Here is an 18,503-nt window from a genome sequence, read left to right as displayed (position 1 = left end):
GACAAGAAAGAGTATCTGAAGCCGTCTTCCTTATTCTGAGGCTGCCCTCTATCCACTATGGCACACTATCTTTTTACTTCTAGGAAATTTTTTGTATACGGTACAAATGGAAATAGCCATTATTTTTCATTCTAACAAAGAGATTGAAATCTTTTTTTTTTAATCTTTTTTCCCCCGAGAGGAATCTGTAGGCTTTACGCTACTCTCCATTCTGCAACAGAACTGGCGATCGTACTGAAGGCAGAATCTTAGCTGGTGGAGGAGTTCTGAGCTCGGAAGGATGACACCTAGCCTGAGTAAGTGTTTGCCTGGGTTTTTAAGTCTCGGCGCTGAAGGGTGTGGCTTAACAAGAACTGTTTCTTCCTTGAGATCAGGCTGAGAAACAGGTCGATCTCCGAGCACATGCATCCTTTCCCTCCTTCCTTACCCTCCTCGGTGTCCCTGACTCTATCCTGCTCGGAGCTGACTCCTCCCTCCTGCAGCAGCAGCTTGGTTCAAAGCCACAGCCTCTCATTCTGTGCTCTTTCTCTCGCTGAGCTAGCAGGGTTGAACCGTACTGAGGATCTGCCTTCTTTTCTGACCCAGCTCGCCAGCAAGGCTCTCCCTTAACTACTCTCAAAAGTGAATGGAGCTTGAGTGTTCTGAGAAACCAGTGACAATGCCTGACTGCATGCAATGGAATGATAAAAGATCTGAGAGGAATTGCTTTCTTGCCTGAAACTTGTGGGTTGGGGATCTTGGAGTTTGAGTTTGGTCTGGTTTTTGTCTTGTTTTGTTTTTAACGGAAGGTGGAGGAATTTTGTATTAGTAGTCACTTAAGTGGACCCTGATTTTTTCAATGTGAGTTGGCAAACCTGCGGGACACGCACCTGACGTATCCTGAAGGACTGAGCAGAGGGACCATCTAAAAAGCCAGAAAAGAAACTTGGTGGTGGGGGGAGCCTAGAAAAGCTCCATTTGGCTATTCCTAGTCATGCTTTGTGTGGAGAAAACTTGCAGAGTCATTGATAAGGACAACTAAGTGCCTCCCGGGGACAATGTCTCTGATCCCCAACAACTTTTCCATGAATGGGACAAGTCAAGGGATGGAAAGCCCCATTAAGGACCCGACTCCCAATCGACCAAGACCTTTAACTGTCTTCTTCCTCTGCTTAACGTTTGTGATGACCATTACAACGCTAGTGGGAAGCATTTATTCCTTAGTTTGTCTGCTAAGAATGCCCAACAAAACCGTGCTATCGATGATGGTGGCTTCTTGGTCAGTGGATGACATGATCAGTGTCCTGCCCATGGCCATCTTCCTGTTCCTGCAGTGGCCGAAAGGCAGTCCCAGGGACTCCCAAGCTCTGTGCGCCACGTCCGCCTTCCTCTACCTGTTCCAGGGCATCTCCAGCAACCTCAAGGCGTCCGTTATAGTTTGCTACAACTTTTACACGCTCCACAGAAGTGTAGCGAGCCCCGGAGCGGCCAGCCAGCCCCGCGCTCTGCTCGGAGTCCTGCTCACCATCTGGGTGGCTAGCCTGCTCATCTGCACTCACCCGCTCTGGACCCGAGGTGCCTTCGAACGCACGCCTTGGGGGTGCCTGGCAGACCATAACAGTTCCCTACTGCTCTTTGTAGTCTACTCGCTCAGCTTCTGTGTCCTGGCTGGATTCTCTGTCCCGCTCACTTACCAGCTGTTGTGCTCCGACCAGCTGCCTGGAATTCGAGTCAATTACCAGGAAATCTCTCGCGGAGGAGGCTTCACGCCGTGCACCCCTCCGTCTGGGGGCAGTGCCCTCCCCACGACCCCCGAGGATCCCCGAGCCCCAACAGTGCAGTTCTACAGGAGACCAGCGAGCACTCTGAGCTCGGAGGCTACCTATGGACTGGCTCCACCGGCAGGACTGGAGCCCAGGACAGGGGCTGAGGCAGAGAGCAGAGGCTACAGGCGGCCGGGGAGGGAGACCCGGCGCATGCAGCGCGGCAGCCGAAGCTTCAGCGTGAGCATAGCCCAGAAGCGATTCTCCTTGATTCTGGCTCTGACCAAGGTCGTCCTTTGGCTTCCAATGATGGTAACCAAAAAAGAAGAGAGAGAGAGAGAGAGAGAGAGAGAGAGAGAGAGAGAGAGAGAGAGAGAGAGAGGCAGGAAAGCATGAAGCTAGTAACGATGGATGGATGGATGGATGGATGGATGGATGGATGGATGGGTGGATGGGTGGACGGATGAATGGGTCCATGTGCAAATCTGTATGAGTGCTTGCCCGGGCGAGCCACCAGGGTCTTACTCGAGTGCCACCAGGGGATCCACAAGAGACTCCTCTAATTCTGAGTCGCTCGCTGAGCAGTGGCCACTGCCCGAGAAGCCTCTGTGGGAACGCATCACTTAAGTAGGGGTTGGAGTGTGTGTACGTGTGTTTTAACATTTTTCCAAATAAACTCATTAGAGTTTCCACAAAAGGGTGAGAGACGCTCCTCGCCCTCTTCCGGGGTAGACCTGGGGATTCTGCAAGTGTGGCGGGGAGGGAAAGTTTATTGTCCTTTTAGTCAGCACTTACCCTCTCCCAATATCTCTATGCCATCGGATCTCTATCCCTGACCCCAGCCCTGCGGCCATTGGAGGTCCCAGGCCCAGACCTAGAGTCATCTCAGTCTCCATCTTCATCTCGTCTCCAACTCATCACAACTCCAGCCCCTCCCTCAGGCCGAGTTCCACCCCGGTTCAGTTCTTCAACCCTATCCCATCTCAGCCTCATTCCCATCCCCGCTTTAGTTCCCACCCGGATTCCGGCCCCTAGCCCTGTCCTAAACTCATCCCCATCCCCATTCGCTCCTTGCCGCACCCCTCCCCTGCTGGAACAACGCCCTGGGACGGGTGGAGGGAAAAGAAAAGGACAGATGGGAACAGTGCAGGCAGAAAGGGCGACAGGGACCTAGGGGATACTTTCGTTTGTCTCTTGCCAAGAACCAAGAGGAAAAGGCGGCTGTTCTATGCGGTAATGTCCTCCTTTGGTGAGGAAGGTGGAGCTCGAGGAGGAACTGGAGACCAAGCTCAGCCCAGTCCTATGGTCTGCCCAAGCTGGTTCAGCTGGCGGCTAATCCAGACCAAGAATAGCGGCGGCAGCCCCCACTGAGCTATATCGTCTCTCCCAGGCACGGGACTGAAGGAGCTCAGGGTCTTGCCAGGCTGGGCTGGGCAGGGCGGGAATAAGCCGTGCCGCTGGGCAGCAAAGCACGGATGGGCCCAGCGACCCTTCCTGGCTTCCTCACCCACTGTCTCCTGCCTGCCTTTCCTTTGATCTTCCATGAGGGAATGAATAGCCGAGGCCCCTCCTGTAGAGAGCTAGGGTCTTTCTCAGTCCCTCTCTCGCCCTGGGACTAGGGCGCCCGAGAGCATGGCAGGCCAGCAGAAGGGCAGAGCCACCACTGGGCAGGCGGGGGACGAAGAGACGTGTACCCCTGAGCGGCAGGAAAGCAGAGTGTCTGGCAGGGAGGGGAAAGCAGGAGGCAGCGTTGCAGGGAGGGCAGCCAGACCAGGAGGCAGGGGAGGCCAGGGCTGGAGGCCAGGGAGGGAGGCGGGGGAGGCCTCCTGGAGGGATGGAAGGCAGAAGGCTATGAGGCTTTGCACTCTGAAGCCCGGTGTCCTTGCAGATCCACACGGTGGCCCGGCACACCCCGGAGTTCCAGAGCCTCCCCTTCGAACTCTTCAGCTTTCTGCTGACGGCCCTGGCGGCCACCGTGACCCCAGTGTTTGTGCTGTCGGAGCGCTGGACTCACCTGCCCTGTGGCTGCATCATTAACTGCCCGAGGAACGCATACGCTGCAGCTTCTGAGGAGAGCAAAAGTAAGTCGGCGGGCCGGAGGGAGTGTTCGCTGCGAAGCAAGGACTGGTGGAGTAGAGGTCCAGGAAGGGATGCGGGAATAAATGATGCAAGTGAGAAGGGAGAGAAGCAGTTAACAGACCCCACCCCAAGCCCATGCCTCCTTACTTTGGCCCCTGACTATGGAAGGGTCAGAAGGGGAATCCCACCTTGGAGTACACGACACTGACCAATGAGAAATGACAGTGATTTTTTTTTTAAATCCAAGGCTGTCAGAACACATAGAGCCTCCTAGTTCTTCGTACCTCTCCAGATAACTTTCTTGAGCCCTAACTGTACCTTACTCTCCCATTACCTGAAGGGGTAAAGAGGACCAGGAAAGAGATTCCATCTTGAATATCACATACAGAACGAAAAGAAATGAGGGCCCTTGTTATCCAAAGCCGTCACAGCACTTGAGAGTTAAGACGGCCTTAAACTTAGTCCCAAGATGACTTTCCTACTTAAGCTTTCGAGATGAGGCAGAGAGCCCGGAGATTCATTCGCATTTAGTATGGCATGCAAGTTAACAGGGCCCTGAAACTTTTGACTTCCTCATTACTTTAACCACCAAGCATATCCCTTATTGGGGGAGGGAGTTGGGGGGGGGAGATAATCAAGCTACCAAGTTTGCATATAAAATTGTTATGTAGAAGCAGAAGTGAGGAGAAAGAAAATCCTAGTCTCAGGTTATTGTCGTTGGTCGTCCAATGGAACAGCCAATTAAAACAAAGGGCTCAAAGGCTTTTGTTCTCTCCCTGGGTTGGGGAGTAGGCATGAGAGTGAGAAAGTAAAAAGAAAAGCTCATTTAAAGGAAAAAGAAAAGTTCAGGCCTTTTTCTGAAAAGGTTTTGAGAACAGCAGGACAGAAATGGCCAAGATCCAAGGAAAGAAAAAACAGAAAGAATCCTCCTCTGAAGTTTAGTGTAAGGGGATAATAATGCTGGAAAGTTGTATTTGGAAGCAAAATCCTCTTGTTTGGCCACCACAGTTGTATTTTGTGGGGACTGGGTTACCCTCCATTCAGGTAGAGACCAGATTGGTTATTGCACCTTTTTTTAACAAGCTGCTAAAACTGATGAAAAAGGATCATCTGTTTTGATGATGCCAAAAAGAAACAAAAAGTAATTTCCCACACTTACGTTCCACTGGGGCTATTTTGACATTACTTGAAACAGATTGTATTGCTTTCTAATTGGTTATTTGGAGATGTATTAACAACAAAAAAACCTCTCTGAATTTTTCATTTTTCAAATCATTGTTATGCTATAATGTAGATATAACTTATAATGTAGACATCTCCAGTTCCTCCTTATAACTATTATAATACTACTGTTATTATTTAAAATGATTATTGCATTACTATTGCTACTATTATTAAACATTATGTTATTATTATACTATGTTATTACTATTGCATGTACTATATATGTTATTCTCTAATACTATCTGTGGGACTTTGAGCAAATCACTTAATCACCCTGGGCCTCAGTTTCCTTATCTGTAAAATGAGTGACTAGGACTGACTAGCCTCCGAGGGCCTACCCAGATCTAGGCCTATGTTCCTATGATCCCTATGCATAGATAGAGGTAGATAGAGAGATTTCTTGGTATAGTGGATAGAGGCTTCTCATTATAGTAGATAGGACTTTGGAGTCAGGAAGTCCACTGACACATGAGCTGTGTGATTATAGGCAAGTAAGTGAAATTCTCAGTGTCTCAGGAAATTCTCAAAAATTCTCAGAGAATATAGTGGATAGAGGCTTCTCATTATAGTAGATAGGACTTTGGAGTCAGGAAGTCCACTGACACATGAGCTGTGTGATTATAGGCAAGTAAGTGAAATTCTCAGTGTCTCAGGAAATTCTCAAAAATTCTCAGAGAATATAGTGGATAGAGGCTTCTCATTATAGTAGATAGGACTTTGGAGTCAGGAAGTCCACTGACACATGAGCTGTGTGATTGTAGGCAAGTAAGTGAAATTCTCAGTGTCTCAGGAAATTCTCAAAAATTCTCAGAGATGAATTGCTGAATTTCATCAACTGAGAGAATTTTCATCCACAGTGGAATTTTCATCTGTATCAGTGAAATCACAATTCTAGAACTATCTCCCCACAATCACCACCAACTCATAAATTAAATAAACATTGAATCCCCCCCACCATGTGTAAGGTTTTGTACTAGCCACAAAGACAAAAATAATATATCAACAGTCAAGTCAATGTAAGAAAGAGCACTTCCCAGCTGATGGGGATCCCAAAAGCACATCACACCTAAACTGAGTCTTGAAAGAACTCTGGATGTTAAGAGGCATAGCTGAGGAAAAAAGTTTGTTCCATATGGGAGATGATCTTTATCACGGGCTGGAGATGGGAGATGGAATAACAGGTTCAGGCAGAGCAAATAGGCTAATTTGAATGGAATGTAGAATATGTGAAAGACAGTTACATAAAACAAATCTGGGAGGACTACATACAGCAAGACACCAAACACCTTGGGACATCAGACTGAGGAGTTTGTATTTTACTTGAGGAAATCCTGAAGTGAGAGAACCATTGACCTTTTCAACAGTAGAAAGAAAGCAACCTGGTCAGATATGTGAATTTGGGGGGATTATTTCTGAAGGGATTTGGAAAATAGATGGGAGATTTGATGTACTAGAAACTAGGAGACTGGATTGTGGCAAAAGGGCTTAAGGGGGTGAGGCTATGAACAATGGTGGTGGCCATGTGATCAGAGGAGAGAAAAATGAGAGAGAGGTTGTGGAGCTACAATCAGATGACTGGATATTGGGAGGATGAAGGATGGGGGAGGGTCCCAGAAGATCAAAAGAACAGTGGTGCTCTGCTCAAAATTATCATCTTGAGCCATACATACATCTCTCTTCGGTTTTTCTAGTGCTTCACATGCATCATATTATCTGATCCTCACAACAACTTGGGAAGGTTAGAATAGGCATTTTACAAATGAAGAAACTCACAGAAGTAAAGAGGATTGTTTGGGGATCACACAACTGTTAAGCAGGCTTTTTACTTGGAGCTTCTTAACTCCAAGGCCAGCAGTCAGTCCCCTATACCACACTGAATTGCAGCTAATTAAATGCGAACTAGCCTCAAATCATCTTGAGACACTTCCTATCTCAATCACTTGAGCCGTTTTGCAAACATTTGTTGGATGTGACCTGGGGCATATGTGATTTGACTTCATGCCCTGGTGCTAGGAGGGCTAGCCTCACAATTAGAAAGACCTGGCTTCATGTTCTACCTCTTATCCTTATTATGTGACCCCAGCCAAGTCATTTAACCTCTAGGGCCCTTGTAACCTAAAACTCTGAATTAACTTCCAGTCTAAACTAGTCTAAAACTCTAAAGTGCTGGGAAGGTGTCAATCTGTATTAGGAAACGGCATGTTCTCATCTAGAGTTACTTATACCAATAACATGACCGGTCCAGTCCAGGGAGAAAAAATTGAATTGACTTGAATCTGGTGCCAGTGCATGACTGGGAGGCTTTCTATCTAAGAACCAGGCTCCTAACTAAACACATTGAGGCTCACCACCAGGCCCACATGTTACTTTCTTTTTTGGGGGGGGTGGTGATTTTTTTTGTCAAAGCAGTTCTTGAGGAGTGCCAATTAAACAGGGAAAAGGATGCTGTCTGCAACAGTGGAGGGAATCCCAGGGAAGCAGATAGGCTCTGAAGAATGGAAGAAAATATTTACTTGACATCCATATGGTGAAAAAAAATATTCTTACTCTTATTGTCTTCATAGTTTCAAACTTCTGACACTTTCATATACGCCATACACTATCACTGAAAGGATGAATTTATTCTGACTTGGAATATTGCCTCCTACCCCTCATATATAAGAGATTCAGGAGAAGACAGGCTTATAGTGAGGGTAAGGGACTGCAGTGAACTGATTTACACTAGGTTGACAATGCAGTGATCTTTTCATGACTCTCCATAGTGCCAGAAAATAATTCCTGAGATTCTGGCCAAAGTGTGTAATATTTATGTTGGTGGAAGGGCTGCCATAAATATGCTTGTTGCTGGGGTGACGGAAAACCAGAATTTTGAAACCTGGCCACTGGCAATGTCTGCATATAATAATGGCTGGCTCTGGTGGACCAGACAGATGGCAGACTCCTTATTGTACTGTCATCCTTTGGAAGGAGGAATCAACAGTTCTATTTCCAAGACCTTTCTACTTTAACAAAGTAAAACATCATTTCCTATGCATTTATCTTGCCCTACTCAATTACATAGGCAAATCATGGGAATTTTTTCCTTCCTAACAGAGTTGAGCCCATTAGATGTCTGTGAAGATGCAAACATGACTTTGCATCTCAGTTTTCATTGAATGTTAAATATTGGAACTGAAATAGGAAAATGAATTTCAGGCAGCTAGAAAATAATTAGCAGAGATCATCCCTCTACCCTGTTTCCAACCACGAGCTGCATTTATTTACCAATGCCTCAGAGGAGAAAGATCAAGGTTAACCAAAAATTATTTCAAATACCAAAATCATGTTTCTCTAACAAAACTGTCCCTAAAAGGCTTACCATGAGGACATACTTTTCATTATTTTGTAGACATTTGGATTTCATTTTAAAACCCTGCAAGAAACTTCAAATATTTTGAAAGGAGCACAGAAAAAAATGAAGTCTTTACTTAGAACTCCAAGTTCCAGTAACATCAAAAATGAAGTGAGCTCTGGGTTTGCTGAGATGAGCTCACTCTCCCAAGAGCAGGGATGAAACAAAGAGACAAGCCTGAGAACTGCACTTTTAGCCTTATCTGGCTATATGTGTTATACATAAATTCATTTTATACATAGATTCATATCATAAAAATTATATAAACATTATACCTAAATTATATATTATATAAATTCATGTTATACACACATTGTCACAACAGTTTTTTTAATTGAAATAGCCAGAGAAATGACAGTAAATTGCAATAAGGAGAAAAAAATAAATTTAAAAATATAGTCCAGATATTAGATTATCTTGAGAGATTCAGGGATTAATGGACAGAAAGCTAGCTTCAAAATCAGGAAGACCTGAATTCAAGTACATGCAACTGACACTATGTGGCCTTGGTCAAGTCAATTAACCTCTCATTGCCCTCAGACAACTTTCTAACACTATAAATTTCATAGATATTGTTCATCATATTTGGAAGGAGTAGTTTCTGCCCAAACATTCCCTGCCCTAATGAATTCTAAGGTCTAATATATAAAAAGCAAATAAAAAGTAAATTATTAAAAAAATTTATTTTCTTTATTTTTAAAGTTTAGAAATTTTATGTTGTAATAATTATTTGATTACTCTACACATTCCAGGTTTTTTAAAATAGCTTTTGTCATTTCCTGTACCTAACCTGTGTCTTTTTTTTAAATTCCCCTGTTGGTTCATTTTGTTTTTACAGTCTAAGTTTAAATTAGCTGCTTTCTCCTGGATGGCTATGTGGGTTTTTTTGGTTCTTTTTACTTGTCTATGACCTTTTAATATTTTTTCCCAATTGAGCACATTTTGTCAAGTAAACATTTCCTTCAAGTTACATCTTTTCTCCAGAAAAACATGTGTTTTCTACATTCATAGAGATGAGTGATTGAAACATGGTAAAGCACATCCAATAACATGCACAAGTTGACTTATTCTGGTTCTTCATAGTGATGGCTGTTCTGAAGGCAATACATTACTGAGTTTCTACTTTATTCTTTTAAGCAAAACCAACAGAATCACTACAGAATATTAAGAACAATAACCCACATTTACATGGTTTTACAAAATATTTTCCTCTCCACAACCTTATGAGGAAAATAGTGCAGCTATGAATCCCCTTTGGACACACAAGGAATTGGAGCCTCACAAGTGCAAAAACAGGATTCATTTGAAAGTCTTTCCTGATTCTGACTAAGGCTATTTTCAGTCTATCACATTGCTTCTATTAGGAAGGAATTTGATAGAATTTTGGTCTAGGATAGACTCCACCTAAAGGGATTTTACATTCTTAGCTGATATTTGTCTTTGTATCCACAGCATAATGACTAGCACACAGTAGATGCTTAAGAAGTGCTTGTTGATCAGTGGCTTGATAAAGTAAAAGATACTGCAATGAGGATCATTTAATCTTCAGCCCAGAGTTTTCCACAATGACCAATGCTGTCATGATTTTCCTTACAGATTCCTTTCCAAAGTATTCTCCTTCTCAACATCTTTAGTCAGAACATCCTCTTTGTGTTAACTGCATAATTATTGTCAATAATAGTTATCATTGTAATACACTCACATTAAAATGTTTACTTAGTTAATACACTATTGCCCAAATTCCTTTCAACATTTTGCAAACATTCTTTAAACACCTAATTTGTGCAGCACTCTCTTTGAGGGACTGAGAAAAATGCAAAGTTTCAGCAGAACATGGTATCTGTCCTCATGTAACTTACAGTGTTCAATGTGAATATTGACAACCCAGTAGTTGCAATACACAATATTACAAAAGTTATGTGGAGAACTTTGAATCAAGTACCACATGAAGTCTGAGCAAGGTCATTGTTCTCTGAGGATATCAGTGTGGGCTTCTTGAAAGAACTGGCATTGGAGTTCAGCTTTAGAGGATAGGTAAGAATTCAAATGGTAAAGAGGGTGAAGGAGGATATTCCAGACATAGCAATAGTATGAGTAAAGACACAGAGATGGAAGAATACAGAACACATTCATGGGACCAAAGGGAGGTCAATTTGGACAGAAATAATATCAGATAAGGTTGGAGAGGTATGGTGGTGGCAGACTGAGGAGGGCTTTGGATGGAAGGTAAAGGAGCTTGAACATTACTTTAGTGGGCAATAGAGAGCCACTGAAACCTTGATAGCAGAGAGGCCACATGATGGCATATATGATGATTATTCTAGTAATGGTATGTGGCATGATTTGAACAGTAGACAGAGTAGAATGAATAGTCCATTTAGGCTGTAATGGGAGGGGTCTACATTTGTGTGGTAGCATAAAAATGATAAGGGAGAATATGAAAGATATTACAAAAGTGAAATCAGTGGAATTTAGTAACTGAAGGGTAGGAGAGGAAAGGAAGAAAGAAGAGTCAAACATAAGAGTGGAAGAATGGAGGTAGCACAGAAAAATAGTGGTCAGAAGAATAAGTGGTTTTAAGGGGAAAGATAATAGGCTGGATTTGGGATATGATAAGTTTAAGCTGCAGATGACATACACTTTTAAAGAGTATTAAACTAAATTTAAACTAATATATCATATATTACTATATTAATTTTTATTTCTATTTATTATTTAATAGATAGCTACATTTATTATATTAATATAATACATTCTAATTTACTATATAGTAATTATATTACATTTATTTAATATAATAAAATAATGTCTTTTGTCTGCTTGAACTACTATAGACCTGGTAAAAGTAGCTATAGCTTTCTCTATTTCTCTGTAAATCTGTATCATTTTCACTTATTCTCATCATCCTCTTCAGACTGCTTCCTGTATATCACAAGAATGAAGGTGTATTCCCAATAGACATATCCCTTACACATATATCTTATACATATAATTGAAACCACAAAATGATACACAAAACAAACCCTAGTTGAAATACATACCAGTCCCATAGTTAGCAAAGTGTAGTTTCTTCTGATCTATTCAATATATTCCTAGATTCCAAAAGTGAGCCACTAATTGCTGGACAAAGATAGTACACTTTAAATTATGACAATTTGAATTAGCAAGTAAGGTAAGATAATTCAATAATCATCACTCAACTAAAAATAAATAATCAAAATATCCCAAGATATTTTTATAAATTGTTAATACAGTTGGCTCCTTTTTCCCCATTCCCTCTGAATATTTTTTATTTATTTTCTGGCATCAAACCATAATGAATGATGCTCATAAATTCCATTTTGTTAGATGGCAGGATTAGCTTATAAATCTTGACTTTGGGGAGCATTTCAGTAATCGAATTGAGTTTATGGAAGGCATAGAGGTATACAGGAAAATGAATCATATGTTGGCTGTTCCATTGTCATATAAACTTCAAAAGTTTTCACAAATTCCTTCCTTTTATCAAGAAATGGCTAAATGTCTAACAATAAAACATGCAACCTGCAGAGCAGAATTTTGTGCAGAAATACCATGTTTTCAAAGAAGAAAATTGAGAAATTTACTAAGATTACATTTAACTAGGCAATAGTAGTATGACTTCATACTGCCAGAATGTAAATTACTTCATGACAGAGATGATGCCTCATAAGAATAATAACTGATATTTACATGGCACTTTATCAGTTGCAAAGTATATAAACTATCTCATTTGAGACTTCCCTCCTCAAATAACAGCTGACTGGCATTTATGTGGCACGTTAAGGTTTGCAAAACACTTTATGAATATTATATAATTTGATCCTTGTAACAACCCAGAAAGGTAGGTGCTATTATTATCCCCATTTTGCAGATGAGGAAACTGAGACTGAGAGAGGTTAAGTGACTTGCCCAGGGTCACAGAGCTAAGTAAGTCTCTGAAGCAAAATTCAAACTCAGAACTTCCAGATTCCAAAATGATATAAGTGTTACAGATATGATTATGCTCATTTAACAGATAAAGAAACTAGGCACTTTCAAAGCTCATGTAACTAATAAATGTGTTGAACCCAGATCTCTTCTCATTCCAAGTCTATTGCTCCTTCCTGTGTATCGTGCTGTCCTATTGAGCTTTGGATATCCTTGAATAACTAGGACTGTGCAGTGCACACAGCAGGTATTTAATAATTGTTAGTGAAATAAAATAGAAGGAAGTGAAAGGAAAGGAAATAAAAGGAAAGGACAGAGGAAGTGAAGGAGAGATGAATCCTAAGTATCCTAATGTGACATTTGAATGGAACAAAAAGCAGTTGATGTCTTTCACTTCTAGCCTAACCACACTCCCAAAAGTGAAAGTGCATTTCCCAGCTTCTTTTTATCATGTCCACTGGACATGGTATGAGAGTTTGTGATAACTCATCTGATTTAAATCCTGAAGGACTTCAAATGCGCTTAAGTATGTTCATACAGTACTGAAGTTAGTCTTGTCAAAGATGAAAAGTGATCCACAGGCTTTCAGATATAGATGTGTTAGGTATTGGCCCCCTATTAAATTTTCCCATTCCTTTCCAGATTTGGCAGCATCAGAGATGCACTGTGGAGGTAGTGTAATGAGTAGGAGGCTGGTTCTGAAAGGAAAATGTCCAGGGTTTAAATCCTGCCCCTGACACATCCGGTTGTATGACCATAACCTTTCAGTGTTTGAAGTAATTCTGTAAGGCCCAATTGCAGAACTGCTGTTGACCTGTTTTGGGAAAGCCAGTTCATTACTAGGAATTTCTCATACCAAATGAAAACATGGGTGCAGAACAGCAAAATTATAAAAGATATATGGTGGTTGGTAACTTGAAATACATGTGTTCCATACAGAATCTTTGTGAAGTTTTAAGCTTTAGTAGACTGAGACTTTTAGAACACCCTTTACACTGATACTAAAACTTCTTGGGGAGCTAGGTAGCAGAGTGGATAGAGTTCAGGGACTGGAGTCAGGAAGAACTGAGCTCAAAACCAGCCTCAGACACTTATTAGCCGTGAGCCTGGGCAAGTCACTTAACCTTTTTGCCTTAGTTTCCTCATCTGTAAAAGGAACTGGAGAAGGAAATGGCAAATTACTTCAGTATCTTTGCCAAGAAGAAACCAATTGGCGTCACGAGTCAGACATGACTGAACAATAGCAAAACTTACATTTAAATTTTAACTACTTTACATGCTCACAGCTTAATTTCCTTTATGCTCATGGATGACAGTAATTTTGTGTAACTGACTAGAAGGTAAGTTAATAATGTACTTTAATTTATAATAAGCTAAGTCTCAGTGCAAAGAGTGAGCCACGTGAAGTGGTCACATTATTTGAATTTCTACTACCTTTTTCTATTGGGCTGGTAGTAATGATCATATATTACATAATTATGACTTCAAATAATGCAAAGTAAGATGCACATGACTACATCACTAATAAATCATTGTCTATATCAATTATATTTTTTTTCTATTTTTCCTTAGCTAAAGGGAAAGGCTTTGAATTCAACTTGTCATTCCAACACAGTTATGGAATTTATAAGATAGCCCATGATGATCATTATGATGAAGATGAGGATGAAAACTCCATATCATATCATAACTTGATGGACTATGAATGTGAAGGCCTAAGAGACAAGCAGAAAGATAGCAGCAACTTCCTCCACGCCATAAAAGTAGAATTCAGCACTGCATCTTCTCAGGACAGCTCCATGCTGCCAGATATCAACAAAAGCACAAACACAGTTAACACTGAGACAAAGCAGGACTCTGACAGAGAAAAGAGCATTGAACATGTGTTGACTGACAAAGCAGGAGTATTTGTAACAGAAGACACCAGAAACTTGGAAAAATCTACCTTTTTGGAAGGGCCAGAAAGAAGGCTTTCCCATGAGGAGAGTCACAAACCAGAACTTTCAGACTGGGAGTGGTGCAGAAGCAAATCTGAAAGGACTCCTCGTCAGGTAAAGTAGAATGTTTCCCAGAGTCATCATCTAAAGTCTCTAATAACTTTAGTTTTTTATGTTGAAGTTGTACCTGTTATTCTCAGTCATTTATTCAAATCTGAGTTTTCTCTTCCTTCACTTTTTCTTTTCCTTGTCTTTTTTATTCTTGAATTATTTGAATTTTATCAAAATTTATCAATGCATGTCTATTCATGTTTAATCAGATTTTTCAATTCAAGGGTCCTCTTTCTTTAACTTAAATTACAAAGTGAAAGTCCTTAAAGTCTAATTGTTTCAGAAAAGGATTCATTATCTGTGGGATGATGTGAGAATGTATTTTCCTTTAAGCTATTACATGATTATAAGCTAAGTTGGCCATGAGTTTTTCACATTGTTATTTTGCTAATGAAAATTAGTCTTTTCCTACACTGTAATTTTAGTCATATTCTATAATTAAAATTTCAAAACAGTATATTATATTCTCACTTAGTCTTGGGCATTTGTAATGTTGTTCCCTGATTATCCTCTGCTGGAAGTAATATATCTGATTACCAAGGTAAAATTTAATGAATCAAAGCCCTATTCAATTTAATAAGCATCTATTGAGCACCTACTACATGTAGGATACTTTAGCGAGTTATGGGGATACAAAGGTGAAAATAAAAATTTCTTTGTATCATAGAGCTAGAGATAAAAAAAAAGGATCCAGTCCCTTTATTTTACAGATAAGGACCCTGGCAGCCAAGGAGGTTAAGTGACTTACCCAAGTTACATAGGTAGTAAGCTTCAGGGGCAGGATGTGAACCTGTCTTCTGACTCCAGAGTCATTCATCCAACAAACATTTGTTATGTACTTAATATGTACCAGACACTGTGCTAAGTATTTGGAATACAAATATAAGCAACAAGAAACACAGTTCTGACCTCCAAGAAGCTGACATTATAATGAAGGAAGACAATAAATAAAATGGAGCTGAAAGGAGCAAGGAAACAAAAGTACCTGGGAAAGGGAGAATGGCAGAGAAATCTAGAGTGCAGCCTGTTGAGAAAAGAAGGCATAACTGGCTTGAGTGCTTCCTTAAATGGAAGATCTTGGATGAATCACCCAATCAGAGGGAGAATCTGAAGGTCTGAGGGATACTTTGAAGTGTGTATTCCAGGGTAGGAGTGATTTTCCAGGATGAAAAAGTTTCTGGAGCATGGTAAATAAATCTGGAATGCAGCCAAATGAGAAATGAAGAGTCAGTGTTATTTTCTCTGTATCATACTACATATCGTCACTTACCCTTAAGCAGTATGCATTTTACTAGATGTTAACAACATGTAAATACAAGATCGTTAGAGCAGGAAGAAGATGATGACAACCATGGTACAGTGAAAAGAACACTGGCTCTAAAGTTGGATGACCTGTGTTGAAATTCTGCTCCAGATACTATTTGTGTAACCTTGGACAAGTTATTTCACTTGTCTATCTGGTTCTCAGTTTCCTTATCTGTAAAATGAATAAACTGGATGAGATAATCTCTTAAGTCCCTTCTAAATCTTGATCCATAGTCATACTAGCATTACTTTTTCAAAAATGAATTAAATAATAAACCCAAATACAAAAGAAAATATCCTGCAAGAGACACTTTTTATGTTGTGAAATCATTGGAGGCTCCAGATATACAAATTTAGAAGCTTTCCAAAAATTTATCAATGTTTAAACTGAATAATTGAAAAAGTAAATTTTCATAATAAAAAATTAAAAGTAGAAAAAAACTAATTTCTAATCAGTATTCACAAAAAAGATTTGGTGCCTCAAACAAGGGTAAAAACTCCTTCAAGTTCACCATTATTTCCCAGTAATTTAGAATCACAGAATCATACGATTGTCAGGATCATTAAACCTTATCATCTAAACCAGAGGTGGGGAACCTTCAGCCTCAAAGCCATGTGTGAACCTCTAGGTCCTCAAGTTCAGCCCTTTGAATGAATCCAAACTTCACAGAATAAATCCCCTTAATAAAGGGATTTGTTCTACAAATCTTGGACTCAGTCAAAAGGCCACACCGACCTAGCAGATTTAGAAGATCTTGAGGCCACAGGTTCCCTACCTCTGATCTAAACTAACACAAGGCAACACAGTGGTAAAGTGACATGTCCAAAGTCACACAGGAAATGAATGATGGAACCAGAATGAGAACTCAAGTCTTCTAACTGCCCCTTCAGGATTCCTTCTACTCCAACAATTTTCAAAAAGTATTTTTTTTAATTCTTTCCATCTAAAAAGTATTATTTAATAATAATATCCAGAATGAAACAACTTAGAAAGATGACAGATATACACAAAAATGTTTATTGAGAAACAGAATAAACTATGTAAAATGAAATGATTAGTTGTTCTATTTTTCTTATTTATTTAGATCAAACATTTAGGAAATAAATTGTCTATAAATATCATGATTTATGCCTCTCTTTTCCTTTTTGAATCATAATAACAAATTAGCGACCCCAGAAAACTGCAATGTAACTATGGCATATTTTCACACCGAAACTTTGCTGTATGAAACTGATGAACAGAGAGGAAATGAATACCAAAATCTTTTTTAAATATTAAAAATATACTAAAACTAAGCAGATGTCTTAGAGGGTAAATTCTTGAAAAATCTTGATCTCCCACAAAGAGGTCCTCAAAGGACATCCAGGTCTCCTCTGAACATTACCTTATTCAATGTATCAACCTTCTTGGTTGTTGTTTGCGCTATGATAAGCAGAGTGTTCTGAAAGTGCCATTTTTGGCCCGAAAGCATAGCTTTAAAGGAAATAAACAAAAATCCAGAGGAAGCATGTTATTAATTTTCAGGTAATATGAAGGCACATGTTTATAGAAATTTTTTAGATTTTTAAATGTGATCATTTTAAAAAATCTTAAATAGTATACTGATTGACATAACCTTCCCTTATTTTATAAAACATTTTGTTCTCTTAAGATTAGCATTATACACCCCACCCTGAAAAAATACTATTGGTATGCCAATCTAATTAGAAAGTTTTGTCTAACCAAAGAGGGATTTTAGCTTTCTTCCTTATAATATAAATTTAAAGTGATATATTTTGCTCAAATAAAGAATCGATAGATAAAAGGTTGGCTCTCTCTTTTATTAAACAAAGGAAATAGTGACTTAAGAAGGATTTTATCTTCATGCCTTTCCATGGAGTGTTTTCTTTACTCTTATCCCTTCCTTCTCCCTGCCCCCCCCCAAAATCCTAGCAAAGTAATTGGCAGGCTCATTCAATGATATCTGTAGGACTCTTTTTAATATGTCAGCTTCTGCAGTAACTGTGTTCATTTTCTAGCTCTTTCTTCAAAAGCAGCTAATTCTTTCCCCTTCCTCCGAAATTGCTCTTTAAAAATGTTTGTTCTTAAGATTTTATGAGATTGCGTGTTGATCAATTTCTGTTCTTTCTACTTATATGGTTAGGTGTGGGTGGGGAATTGTGTAAAGTAGGGAGACTGAGGAAATTAAGGTAGAATGGCAAACATGATGTAACTCCTAGGATTTGAGAATAAAATCTTTACTACTAAAAAAATGTCTAGGGAACCGATAAAAATAGAGGTAGAATATGTTTATAAGGTTGGGTTTTGACATTAACATTGTATCTCTGGAAAGCTACTGGCTATTCATTGGGCTCCCTCTGGCGTGTTGGCATTTCAATGGATTTGGTCTCCAATCAGCAGTGGTTGAGGTCTGAGGTGGTCCTTTGCCAAGTTTCCAAAGTGCAACTCAGCATTCTATTGCAACAGCTCTAAAGCTCTTTCATTACCAAGATTAAGGAAATGGTGGTTACAGTGTGTCTGGCTTTCTGGTTTGTAGTGTTGAGTCCCCAAAAGTCCTTGGTACTTGACTCGTGAAGAAAGGAAACTGGATGTACAAGATAACTTGGTGAATGGGAGAATTATTACAAAGTAACCACAGAGCATTTCAGATATTGAAGGGATGTTAGAGGTCATCTAGTCCAGCATATACCTAAAAGGAATGTCCTCTACAACACCCACCACAGGTTAGTCATTGTCTCTTTACTAAAAGACCTCTAAGGAAGGAC

At 40.2% G+C, this 18,503-nt stretch overlaps 1 protein-coding gene across 1 annotated transcript in view; it reads left to right on the top strand.

Annotated features, from left to right (window-relative positions):
• The first annotated feature begins 1,037 nt into the window (after positions 1-1,037).
• Positions 1,038-18,503, top strand: part of GPR149 (G protein-coupled receptor 149) — a 93,127-nt gene continuing 75,661 nt past the window's right edge. Inside the window, exons 1-3 of the mRNA XM_036753214.1 lie at positions 1,038-2,054; positions 3,631-3,823; positions 13,957-14,435. Coding sequence (XP_036609109.1) covers positions 1,038-2,054; positions 3,631-3,823; positions 13,957-14,435 — 1,689 coding nt within the window. The remainder of the gene's footprint in view (positions 2,055-3,630; positions 3,824-13,956; positions 14,436-18,503) is intronic.

This window comes from Trichosurus vulpecula, chromosome 4, assembly GCF_011100635.1.
Source record: "Trichosurus vulpecula isolate mTriVul1 chromosome 4, mTriVul1.pri, whole genome shotgun sequence".
Taxonomy (NCBI): domain Eukaryota; kingdom Metazoa; phylum Chordata; class Mammalia; order Diprotodontia; family Phalangeridae; genus Trichosurus; species Trichosurus vulpecula.
This window is presented reverse-complemented; position numbering and strand designations above follow the sequence as displayed.